The sequence below is a fragment of the Balaenoptera musculus genome, chromosome 2 (genome assembly GCF_009873245.2).
Source record: "Balaenoptera musculus isolate JJ_BM4_2016_0621 chromosome 2, mBalMus1.pri.v3, whole genome shotgun sequence".
NCBI classification, from domain to species: Eukaryota; Metazoa; Chordata; class Mammalia; order Artiodactyla; family Balaenopteridae; genus Balaenoptera; species Balaenoptera musculus.
This window is the reverse complement of record NC_045786.1, coordinates 58438477-58451063: the sequence shown is the minus strand read 5'-3', so window position 1 is coordinate 58451063 and position 12587 is coordinate 58438477. Positions and strand designations below refer to the sequence as shown.

Below are 12587 nucleotides of genomic sequence, written 5' to 3'. Positions count from 1 at the left end.
TCAGTAGAACCAATTTTTTGCTTTCATATGAGATTATTAGATAATATTGCCTTAGGTGAAGGTTGATGGACTTTGGAACCTTATAATAATTGGACCTTAGTGGAGTGGGGAAAGACGTATAAGCAAATAAAACCAAATGTTTTTATATTCTATCACCATTTTAAGGGAAATTTCCCTGTAATGCAGTCCATTGGTCTGTGGTTCAGAGTATTGTATAGTGCATGGTTTATTTTAACCTGGAAGTCTTTAATGCATGCATAGTAAAGGTTCTCATACTGATCTCCATGTATTATATCATTGGATTAATTGACACTCTTTATTATCATTGTAAAACATGTTTAAGCATGCTGAAAAATTGTGGCTTATAGGCTTACTTTAGTTTATACACTTAATTCTGTTCTTACTGGTTGAGTTAAATGCTTTAGGCTATGCAGTTAGTTACCAAACTTGTTTATTCAAGTTGTCTATATTCTAACTCATAACTTAAATACTAAGTAAACCACTAAAATGTGAGTGTAAAAGAGTCATTGTTTCTTTGAAAACTAAGATAAGTTTTTGGAAAGCTTTCATAAAGTGAACTGTTAAATTTTGCTGTCAAATGAGGAGTGGATAGGACAACTGTGAATGATTGGGGAAAATATTATTAAAATTGAGGAGGATTGTGTACTTAGATTATTTAATAGGTGTCACTAAATTATCACTCCATTTTAAAGAAAACAAAATTGGACATTGTCAATGAGGCATCATACTTGTGGTTCATGTATGAAATAATATACACAAAAAAGCCTGTTTTAATAATGCCTACATTGATAAATTGGCAAATTAATGCACATTTATATTATTAAAAGATATGAGTTTTAAATGAAAATAAAATTTTAAATAAAAAATATATGCATTTTTTTAAGATTCCCCATTTAACTGAAATTTTCTTTTAAACCAGTCTGGTGAGAGCTTTTTTGTTATATTTGTTCCCATACAATATGTTATGGTATAGTAATGAAGTACTAGAACAAGATAAATTTATGAGTATATTTGCCTTAAATTGCTATGGTAGTATGTTATTTTATGTATGTGGATACACATACACACACATAATGCATTTAAAAATATTAACTATATATTTAAAATTTCAACTTATATTTGATTTATTAAATGCTGTCATTTTCTCCATAGGGGTTCACCTGGCACAGTGGCTGCTCCACGTCTGGCTCCCACAGGTGTCAGTTGGGCTGACAAGGTAAAGGCTCATCATACAGGTTCTACTGCTTCTTCGGATGTAACACCTGCCCAATCTTGCCCACCAATGACAGTGCAGAAGCCTTCCCGCAAAAATGGCAAGTGACTTTGAATCAACCTTTTTTATGTATTAGACAAGTAGATTTATGTGGAGATATTTATTTTATTTGAAGTTGGTGCTAATAACATTATATATTTATCTTTGTGCATCATTTATATGTTAATTTGCCTTAGTTAAAATCATAAAATCATCTTAAAAACTGTATGAAAACTTTTGGAGATCATTCTAGTCTCAGGTTTGCCCTGTGTAAACTGTAAGGAGAATGATATCTTTTGTCAGTTCATTTATAAGACAAAGTAGAAAAGAAATAAAGTAGTTCATCTTCTAGGTGGTATACACTTTAAAATGTCATGTCAGTACTTCATTAATATTTAAATACTGTTTTGGTACTAAAATAATATCATGTGTTTATCTTTACTCACATATCTGTTTTCCATACCATCAGAATAATAAAGGGGCAAAAATAAATAGAAGGGCTGTAATTCTGAAGATTCATCTGAATTGATTCCATAGGAGTTTCCTTCATAAATCCAGAGTGGATTTTTATACATCTTTAGAGGCTTGGATTTTAGAGTGATAGTAAGTAATAATGAGTTTGTCTTATTAGTTAAGGAACAACTTGAGAATACTGCTTCCTTTTCTATTCAATGCAGGATCACTTTGGAGTTTTTTGGTTCATAAAGAAATGTTTTATTGGATATAACAAAGGTATTGCCACCTTTGCATTATTGATATTGTTGTTGTTGTGCTGTTTTTCCATTTTGGTCTCAGTAAGTTGTATTGGCTTATTTCAGATATATACCTTACTTTTATGGAATATATTGCCCTTGCTTTCTCTATTGAGGAAGTAGAAAATTAAGAGTAGGTATGAGTTCTTTCTTAGGAAAAGGTAGGAAAATGTGGAATCATAAAGTTTAGTGTCTTTGTCTTGAAAGTCTGAGAGAAATGTGTTAAAAAATCAAAACTGCAAAATAACTTAAAGGAATTATAGTATTAGCACATATCATGGTTTTGTTTAAAGCAGTACTCTCAGATTATTTATGAGTGTGACCCGTTTGGTTGAAGTGAAATGATAGATCTTCATTATGACTAGGCTTAAAAATACTCGTTAATATACCAAGGAATTTTTTTTTTGACCACTTTGGTTTTCAGTTGTGGGGTTTTGATGCACTGTTATGCACAGTGAATTATGGTATATATCTTAAGTAATTTATAATTACAGTAGGTATAATACTCAAGTTTGTAATGATATGCTATAAAATTGATTTTTGTTAAAGATGACAGAGTGAGCACATGCAGTTACTTTGCTTTTTCCCCAGACTCAACTAAAATGGTATGAAAGGACTTAAGGAAAAAGAGACAGGAGAAGAGATGATATGAACAAATTTTTGGAAGTTGGAAAATAGCAAGACCAGTTGTGACATTTGAGTAAGCTAGCTGAATCCTCAGCTCAGAGGGTGGGCAAAACTGTCAAGCAATCCAATTTGATCCACATAACTTCCAAAAGGATCAGAAATTGGTGGGAGCAGGTATCTCTGGAAGTGAGGGTATAGGTAGGGATTATAAGAAGAATCTCGAATCCTCCCTACTTCCCCATAACTCTGAGTAGTAGGATGAGAGTAGATGTATCTCTCTCACCTTACAGAATATTGGAGGTTTAGTTTCTAGAGAAGGTACAAAAGATGGTATTTGACCTGAGGGATACCAGACACATTGGAAGGTGGTGGTACTGTATTGCAAACAATGAGACTAAGTAGAAGACTATGGATAAAGATAGTGTTGAGATGCCTCAATCTCGCTTCCACTTCAACCCCTCTTCTACTTGAACTGCCAGGTTTCCAGATCAAGAGAACCCACATCTGAGGAACACTTCCAAATCTGATATAGGTCATGAGATATTGGTCTTCAAGGCTGATTCTCTAATTGATGAATGTCTGGTAGTCTTGGAAGACTTAGGCAATCTGAAGCCAGATTGTGGCCTGTGGTAGATTGTCTGCAAAGTTGGGTGTGAACAGTTTCTCTCATCCCTGTGCATGCATGCCACTTCCACTGTCAAGTGGTAGAGTCTGTTTTCCCTCGCCTTGAATCTTTGGTTGGTCCTGTGACTTGATATGATCAATAGAATGTATCTAGAGTGAGGTTTGGTAAATTCCCAACCTAGCTGGTAAGAGGGCTTGCAGCTTTAATTTTCTCCTTGTTGGAAGCCAGCTACCATGTAAAGAAGCCCAAGATAGGCTGCTGAATAATGAGAGACCATGTGAAGAGAAACTAGCCAGGAGAAGAAGAACTTAGTCTCAGCCAGTAACTAGTATGAAAGCTTTGGGCATGTGGTGAAGCTATCGTGAATTCTCTGGTCTCAGTTGAACCACCCTAGCTGACACCATGTGGAGATGAGATGAGCCCCCTCCTACACCTCCCCCCACCAAACTGAGCACTCTTCAGATTCCTGACTCAAAGAATTGCATGGAAATAACATGGTTAGTATTTTAAGATGCTGAGTTTTAGGCTTATTATATAAAAATAGATACTGGGACTATCCACTATTTGAATAACATGGATTATAGAAAGATAAAGGAAAAGGAAGAAGTCATGAAATAATTAAAGGAAATTTTCTTTAACAGAAAGATAATAAGGTTTTAACCAAAAGAGCCCATTAAGTGCCCACTATGATGGATGAAAATACAGTGACATCAAAACATATTGGGAAATTTATGAGTACTACAGATGATGAGAGGCTCTAAAAAATTAGAGAAAAGAATCAGTTTATATACAAATGACCAAGAATCAGAATGACACCTGCTTTTGCAGAATTATCACTAGAAGCCACAAAAAAATTGAGCAATGTCTTCAAAATTCTGGAGGAAAATAATTTCTAAGCTAAAATCCTATGTCCAGCCAAATTATCCATTAGATGTGAGAGTAGATTAAAGACATTTTCAAACATTCTAGGTCTCAAAAGATTTTTAACTCTATGGACACTATCACTACCAGAGGGAGCCTGTACAGAGACGAGGCAAAGGTAATAATTCTGTGGTGGTGATCCCAGAATGATTGCTGTGTACATGTCTAGATAGCAGCCAGTCCAGATTTTTTTATGGTCACAGTGCCCTGGAAGGGAGGAATCCAGGAAGATAAATGAAATTCTTAAAACAACTAATGTGTTTACCCACATTGAAAAGAGATTTAAAATTTAGGAGAGTTGGGATTGAATTAATTCTAAGTCAGTACTGAGGCTATATCATGGAGAGAAAAGAGAGAGAAAGAGGAGAATGCAGAGAAGAGCATAAGAGGCACACCTGTAAGTGGAGTCTATGAAGGGATGGAATGAATGGTACAAAAGCAACCTTTTAGGAGGTAATCACTGAAGATTTCCCCAAACTGTCAAAAGATATTGTCTTATATTCAAGAACCACTATAAACTCCAAGTAGGAAAAATACAAAACAAATCTCACCTAGATGCAATATAATAAAAATACTAAAAATCAAAGAAAGAGAAAATCTTTGCAAGTAGTCACAGCTTTAAAAAAAAAAAGACTTTTCAAATGAGCAAGAGTCAACTTAGAGCTGATGAAAGCCAGATGGCAGTGGAATGAGATCTTTAAGGTGCTGAAAGAAGATAACTGGCGAGATAGAATTCTGCATCCAGCAAAAATAACCTTCAAAAATGAAGGTGAAATAAAGGTAGTTCTAGATGAATAAAAATTGAGAGAATTTGTAATCAGACCTACACTAAAAGAAACACGACAGAGTTCTTCAGATGGCAGGAAAATGATCCCAGATAGAATCCCAGAAATGCATGAAGGAATGAAGAACTCTAGAAGGAATAAACATACAGATAACATTAAATGTGTATTGATTGTGTGAAACAATGTCTTGTGGAGCTTGACTTATATGTAGAATGAAAATTTATGACAGTAACCCAAAAGATAAGAGAGGAATAAATGGAGTTTATATTTTCTAGGTTCTAGCATTGTCTAAGAAGTTACAAAAGTGCTTGTTTGCATTAGACATAAGTCAACGCTGTGTTATAAATTCAGGAAAACCACAAAGAAGAATGAAAGAATGTTCAACTAATAATCTTTTTGATCAATCCAAAAGAAAGCAAGAGAAGAGGAAAAAAAGAAACACAAAACAGATAAGACAAATCAAAAAAAGAATTATAATGTAATAGAAGTAAATGCAAATGTATCGATCCCTACATTAAATGTAAATGGTCTAAATATTAAATTTTTAAAACGAAGATTATAAAACTCTTAAAAATAAAGCCCAATTGTATTCTGCTTATAAGAGATACACCTTCAATATTAAGACGTAGAAGAGTCAAAAGAAAAAGACAGGGAAAGATATTCTATACATACCCCATTCAAATCAAAGCTAGTATTGTTACCAGACGAAATAAGAGCAGCCAAGAAACATTTTAAAGAGAGATTTTTAAAAATTATTAAAGGGTCATTTCAACAGAGAGATAAAGTAATTCTAAATTTATATGTACATAACATATCTTTTAAACATATAAAGCAAACCCTGACAGGACTGAAAGGAAAAATTGAAAAAAAGTCTATATTTACACTGGGAGATTTTACCATAACTGTCTCAAATGATAGTACCTGTAGATAAAGATCAGTAAAGATCAAAAATATGTAAACGACCTGATTAATGAACTTGACATAATTGATAAGTCTAACAACTAATGCTTTTTCTTTTCCATTTTTTCCCTTTTGTTGCTTCAATCTGGAAACTTTTTACTGATATGTCTTCTAGTCATTCTACTCATCCTCTGTTCTGTATGTCTAATCCATATCTTCTTGAACATATTAATAATAGCTATTTTAAAAATCTGTGTCTGAAAAGTAAAATGTTTGAACCACCTGTGAGTTTGTTAGTTTACAAAACATTTTTGGGGCAGTTTTCAGTTATTTTACTCTTTTTGATTAGGATGCCTCATATTGAGGCATCCTAATTGAATGTTTAACATTGTATACTAAAAGTTATAGAGGCTTCTTCTAAAAATATATAGTTTTTTATGGCAGTAAGGTAGAGAACAAGCAGAGCACCTTAATCCTGTCAAGGTTTGGCTTGAGGTTTTATTAAAGTTGATGTGTTTTAGTTTTTTCTTGTTCCTTTTGGGGTCTCAACTGCAAACCTGGGGTGCTTGCCAAGACCACTTCATTCCTGAATTCCAACTTTTGTTTCTTAGCACCATACAGTTGCTACAATATCTGCTTAGTTCATTAGCATCCCAGCTGCTGTTTTCTGCTGGGTGTCTTGGAATCTTGCCCTGTATATGCAAAGCTTAGCAGTTGTCAGACTTCTTAGGGGAAGATTGAATGCAGATTCTTTTGGCTTACTTTCCTGCAGTTTCCCCCTCTCCAAGATTTTTTCCCCTGAAGCCCCAGTTGCTTTAGACTCATCGAACTCCAATATCTGTCTTAGCTAGATAGGACTGCTGGTTTCTGCTAGAACTCACTTTCCTGCTCTGTGAATTCCAGCAGTCTTCAGGGAAAATTCTAGGGTGAATATGGATCTCACGTTGTTGTCTCTATTCTCAAGAATTGTAGTTCCTCAAATCTTGCCTATATTGGTTGCTTTCCAATGCCTTTAAACAATTCATTTATATATTTCATCTAGCTCTTGTAGTTGTGTTCGGCAGGAAGAAGATTAATTTTAATACAGGCTACTTTGTCATGGCTGTAAGTCCAAATACATATTCAAGCACACATGGAATATTTACCAAAATTGACACATTAAACAAGTTTCAACAACTTTCAGATGATTGAACTTATTCTGTCTGTCTTAACACAGTGGAATGAAGTTAGAAATTCATTACAAAAAGATAGCTGTACAATTCTCAGATTTTTGGAAGTTTGGAATTTATGTGTGAATAATCCATGAGTCAGGGAAGAAATCACACTGAAAATTAGAAAATGTCAGTTGAATAAAAATGAACATTTAAAATCTTTGGGATTAGGGTAAAGCTATGCTTTGAGGAAAATTTCTAGCCTCAATTACACCAATTAGAAAGGAGGAAAACCTAAAATCCATACTCTGTCCATCTTAAGAAGTTAGAAAAGAACAAGCTAGACCCAAGGAATATGGAAGGAAAAATACAGGAGAGAATAGAGAAAAATTAACAAAGCCAAAATGTAGTTCTTCAAATAGACCAATAAAATTAACAGACTTCTAGTAATACCAAGAAAAAGAGGAGACAAGGCCTAGCACCAGGAATGAAACAGGGGCATTGGCACAGATCCCAAAAATGTTAAAAAGAAATTATGAGCAATATTATACACTAAATTTAGTAATTTAGAAAAAATTAACAACTTGAAAAACATAACAAAAGTTGCATAGCAAGAATTAGAAAAGCTTGAAGGAACTTATAAGTATTAAAAAAATGTGAGTTAATAATGAAACATTTTTTCACAAAGAAAATTCCAGGTCAAAATGGCTTCACCTGTGAATTCTTCCAAACATTTTAGGTAAAGTTACATTCAATCTTAAAGAAACTCTTCCTCAGAATAAAAGAGAGATCATTTTATAACCTTAATATCAAAACCTAAAAAGGATATTATAATAAAACATTTTCTCTTGAACATTGAACAACATATTAGTGAATTGAATACAGTGATAAATAAAAATGATAACAAATCACAGTCAGGTTGGGATTATTCCAGGGCATTTTTTTTTCTTTTTTCCTTTAATATCTTTATTGGAGTATAATTGCTTTACAATGTTGTGTTACTTTCTGTTGTATCACTATATGCATACGTATATCCCCATATACCCTCCCTCTTGCGTCTCATTCCCAACCTCCATATCCAACCCCTCTAGGTGGTGGCAAAACACCGAGCTGATCTCCCTGTGCTATGCAGCTGCTTCCCACTAGCTATCTGTTTTACATTTGGTAGTGTATATATGTCAGTGTTTCTCTCTCACTTTGTCCCAGCTTATCTTTCCCCTCCCCGTGTCCTCAAGTCCATTCTCTATGTCTGTGTTTTCATTCCTGTCCTGCCTCTAGGTTCATCAGAACCATTTTTTTTCTTTTTCTTTATATTCCATATATATGAGTAAGCATACGGTATTTGTTTTTCTCTTTCTGACTTACTTCACTCTGATTGACCGGCTCTAGGTCCATCCACCTCACTACAAATAACTCAGTTTCGTTTCTTTTTATGGCTGAGTAATATTCCATTGTATATATGTGCTACATCTTCTTTATCCATTCATCTGTTGATGGACACTTAGGTTGTTTTCCTTGTTCTGGCTATTGTAAATAGTGCTGCAATGAACATTGTGGTACATGACTCTTTTTGAATTATGGTTTTCTCAGGGTATATGCCCAGTAGTGAGATTGCTGGCTCATATGGTAGTTCTATTTTTAGATTTTTAAGGAACCTCCATATTGTACTCCATAGTGCTGTATCAATTTACATTCCCAGCAACAGTTCAAGAGGGTTCCCTTTTCTCCACACCCTCTCCAGCATTTTTTCATGACAGCCATTCTGACCGGTGTGAGGTGATACCTCACTGTAGTTTTGATTTGCATTTCTCTAATGATTAGTGATGTTGAGCATTTTTTCATGTGTTTGTTGGCAATCTGTATATCTTCTTTGGAGAAATGTCTATTTAGGTATTCTGCCCATTTTTGGATTTGTTTTTTTGATATTGAGCCACGTGAGCTGCTTGTATATTTTGGAGATTAATCCTTTGTCAGTTGCTTCATTTGTAAATATTTTCTCCCATTGTGAGGGTTGTCTTTCGATCTCGTTTATGTTTTCCTTTGCTGTGCAAAAAAGCTTTTAAGTTTCATGAGGTCTCATTTGTTTATTTTTGTTTTTATTTCCATTTCTCTAGGAGGTGGGTCAAAAAGGATCTCCTGTGATTTATGTTATAGAGTGTTCTGCCTGTGTTTCCTCTAAGACTTTTATAGAGTTTGGCCTTACATTTAGATCTTTAATCCATTTTGAGTTTATTTTTGTGTATGGTGTTAGGGAGTGTTCTAATTTCATTCTTTTACATGTAGCTGTTCAGTTTTCCCAGCACCACTTATTGAAGAGGCAGTCTTTCCTCCATTGTATACTCTTGCCTCCTTTCTCAAACATAAGGTGACCATATGTGCGTGGATTTATCTCTGGGCTTTCTATCCTGTTCCATTGATCTGTATTTCTGTTTTTGTGCCAGTACCATACTGTCTTGATTACTGTAGCTTTGTAGTATATATAGTCTGAAGTCAGGAAGCCTGATTCCTCCAGCTCCACTTTTCTTTCTCAAGATTGCTTTGACTGTTCAGGGTCTTTTGTGTTTCCATACAAATTGTGAAATTTTTTGTTCTACTACTGTGGAAAATGCCAGTAGTAGAGTGATAGGGATTGCATTGAATCTGTAGATTGCTTTGGGTAGTAGCGTCATTTTCACAATGTTGATTCTTCCAATCCAAGAACATGGTATATCTCTCCATCTATTTGTATCATCTTTAATTTCTTTCATCAGTATCTTATAATTTTCTGCACACAGATCTTTTGTCTCCTTAGGTAGGTTTATTCCTAGATATTTTATTCTTTTTGTTGCAATGGTAAATGGGACTGTTCTCTTAATTTCACTTTCAGATTTCATCATTAGTGTATAGAAATGCAAGAGATTTCTGTGCATTAATTTTGTATCCTGCTACTTTACCAAATTCATTGATTAGCTCTAGTAGTTGTCTGGTAGCATCTTTAGGATTCTCTATGTATAGTATCATGTCATCTGCAAACAGTGACAGCTTTACTTCTTCTTTTCCTTTTTGGATTCCTTTTATTTCTTTTTCTTCTCTGATTGCTGTAGCTAAAACTTCCAAAACTATGTTGAATAATAGTGTTGAGAGTGGGCAACCTTGTCTTGTTCCTGATCTTAGCGGGAATGGTTTCAGTTTTTCACCATTGAGGACGATGTTGGCTGTGGGTTTGTCATATATGGCCTTTATTATGTTGAGGATAGTTCCCTCTATGCCTACTTTCTGGAGGGTTTTTATCATAAATGGGTGTTGAATTTTGTCGAAAGCTTTTTCTGCATCTATTGAGATGATCATATGGTTTTTCTCCTTCAATTTGTTAATATGGTGTATCACATTGATTGATTTGTGTATATTGAAGAATCTTTGCATTCCTGGGATAAACCCCACTTGACCATGGTGTATCATCCTTTTAATGTGCTGTTGGATTCTGTTTGCTAGTATTGTGTTGAGGATTTTTGCATCTATGTTCAACAGCGATATTGGCCTGTAATTTTCTTTCTTTGTGGCATCTTTGTCTGGTTTTGGTATCAGGGTGATGGTGGCCTCGTAGGATGAGTTTGGGAGTGTTCCTCCCTCTGCTATATTTTGGAAGAGTTTGAGAAGGATAGGTGTTAGCTCTTCTCTAAATGTTTGATAGAATTTGCCTGTGAATCCATCTGGTCCTGGGCTTTTATTTGTTGGAAGATATTTAATCACAGTTTCAATTTCAGTGCTTGTGATTGGACTGTTCATATTTTCTATTTCTTCCTGGTTCAGTCTCAGAAGGTTGTGCATTTCTAAGAATTTGTCCATTTCTTCCAGGTTGTCCATTTTATTGGCATATAGTTGCTTGTAGTAATCTCTCCTGATCCTTTGTATTTCTGCAGTATCAGTTGTTACTTCTCCTTTTTTATTTCTAATATTATTGATTTGAGTCTTCTTCATTGTTTTCTTGATGAGTCTGGCTAATGGTTTATCAATTTTGTTTATCTTCTCAAAGAACCAGGTTTTAGTTTTATTGATCTTTGCTATTGTTTCCTTCATTTCTTCTTCATTTATTTCTGATCTGATCTTTATGATTTCTTTCCTTCTGCTAACTTTGGGTTTTTTTTGTTCTTCTTTCTCTAATTGCTTTAGGTGTAAGGTTAGGTTGTTTATTTGAGATGTTTCTTGTTTCTTAAGGTAGGACTGTATTGCTATACACTTCCCTCTTAGAACTGCTTTTGCTGCATCCCAAAGGTTTTGGGTCGTCGTGTTTCCATTGTCATTTTTTTCTAGGTATTTTTTGATTTCCTCTTTGCTTTCTTCAGTGATCTCTTGGTTATTAAGTAGTGTATTGTGTAGCCTCCATGTGTTTGTATTTTTTACAGATTTTTTCCTGTAATTGATATCTAGTCTCATAGCATTGTGGTCGGAAAAGATACTTGATACGATTTCAATTTTCTTCAATTTACCAAGGCTTGATTTGTGACCCAAGATATGATCTCTCCTGGAGAATATTCCATGAGCACTTGAGAAGAATGTGTATTCTGTTGTTCTTGGATGGAATGTCCTATAAATACCAATTAGGTCCATCTTGTTTAATGTATCATTTAAAGCTTGTGTTTCGTTATTTATTTTCATTTTGGATGATCTGTCTATTGGTGAAAGTGAGGTGTTAAAGTCTCCTAGTGTGATTGAGTTACTGTCAATTTCCCTTTTTATGGCTGTTAGCATTTGCCTTGTGTATTGAGGTGCTCCTATGTTGGGTGCATAAATATTTACAATTGTCATATCTTCTTCATGGATTGATCCCTTGATCATAATGTAGTGTCCTTCTTCGTCTCTTGTAATAGTCTTTATTTTAAAGTCTATTTTGTCTGATATGAGAATTGCTACTGCAGCTTTCTTTTCATTTCCATTTGCATGGAATATCTTTGTCTATCCCCTCACTTTTGGTCTGTATGTTTCCCTAGGTCTGAAGTGGGTCTCTTATAGACAGCATATATATGGGTGTTGTTTTTGTATCCATTCAGCCAGTGTGTGTCTTTTGGTTGGAGCATTTAATCCATTTACATTTAAGGTAATTATCGCCATGTATGTTCCTATTACCATTTTCTTAATTGTTTCAGGTTTGTTATTGTAGGTCTTTTCCTTCTCTTGTGTTTCCTGCCTAGAGAAGTTCCTTTAGCATTTGTTGTAAAGCTGGTTTGGTGGTGCTGAATTCTCTTAACTTTCGCTTGTCTGTAAAGGTTTTAATTTCTCCATCGAATCTGAATGAGATCTTTGCTGGGTAGAGTAACCTTGCTTGTAGGTTTTTCCCTTTCCTCACTTTACATATGTCCTGCCACTCCCTTCTGGCTTGCAGAGTTTCTGGTGAAAGATCAGCTGTTAACCTTACGGTGGTTCCCTTGTATGTTATTTGTTGCTTTTTCCTTGCTGCTTTTAATATTTTTTCTTTGTATTTAATTTTTGATAGTTTGATTAATATGTGTCTTGGCATGTTTCTCCTTGGATTTATCCTGTATGGGACACTCTGGGCTTCCTGGACTTGACTGACTA

General features: G+C 34.6%; 1 protein-coding gene across 3 annotated transcripts in view; it reads left to right on the top strand.

Annotated features, from left to right (window-relative positions):
- Positions 1 to 12587, top strand: part of SCAPER (S-phase cyclin A associated protein in the ER) — a 475492-nt gene that overhangs the window by 129837 nt on the left and 333068 nt on the right. For all 3 annotated transcript variants that reach the window (XM_036843858.1, XM_036843856.1, XM_036843857.1), the window contains exon 8: positions 1174 to 1334. In XM_036843858.1, the coding sequence (XP_036699753.1) occupies positions 1174 to 1334 (161 nt within the window). The remainder of the gene's footprint in view (positions 1 to 1173; positions 1335 to 12587) is intronic.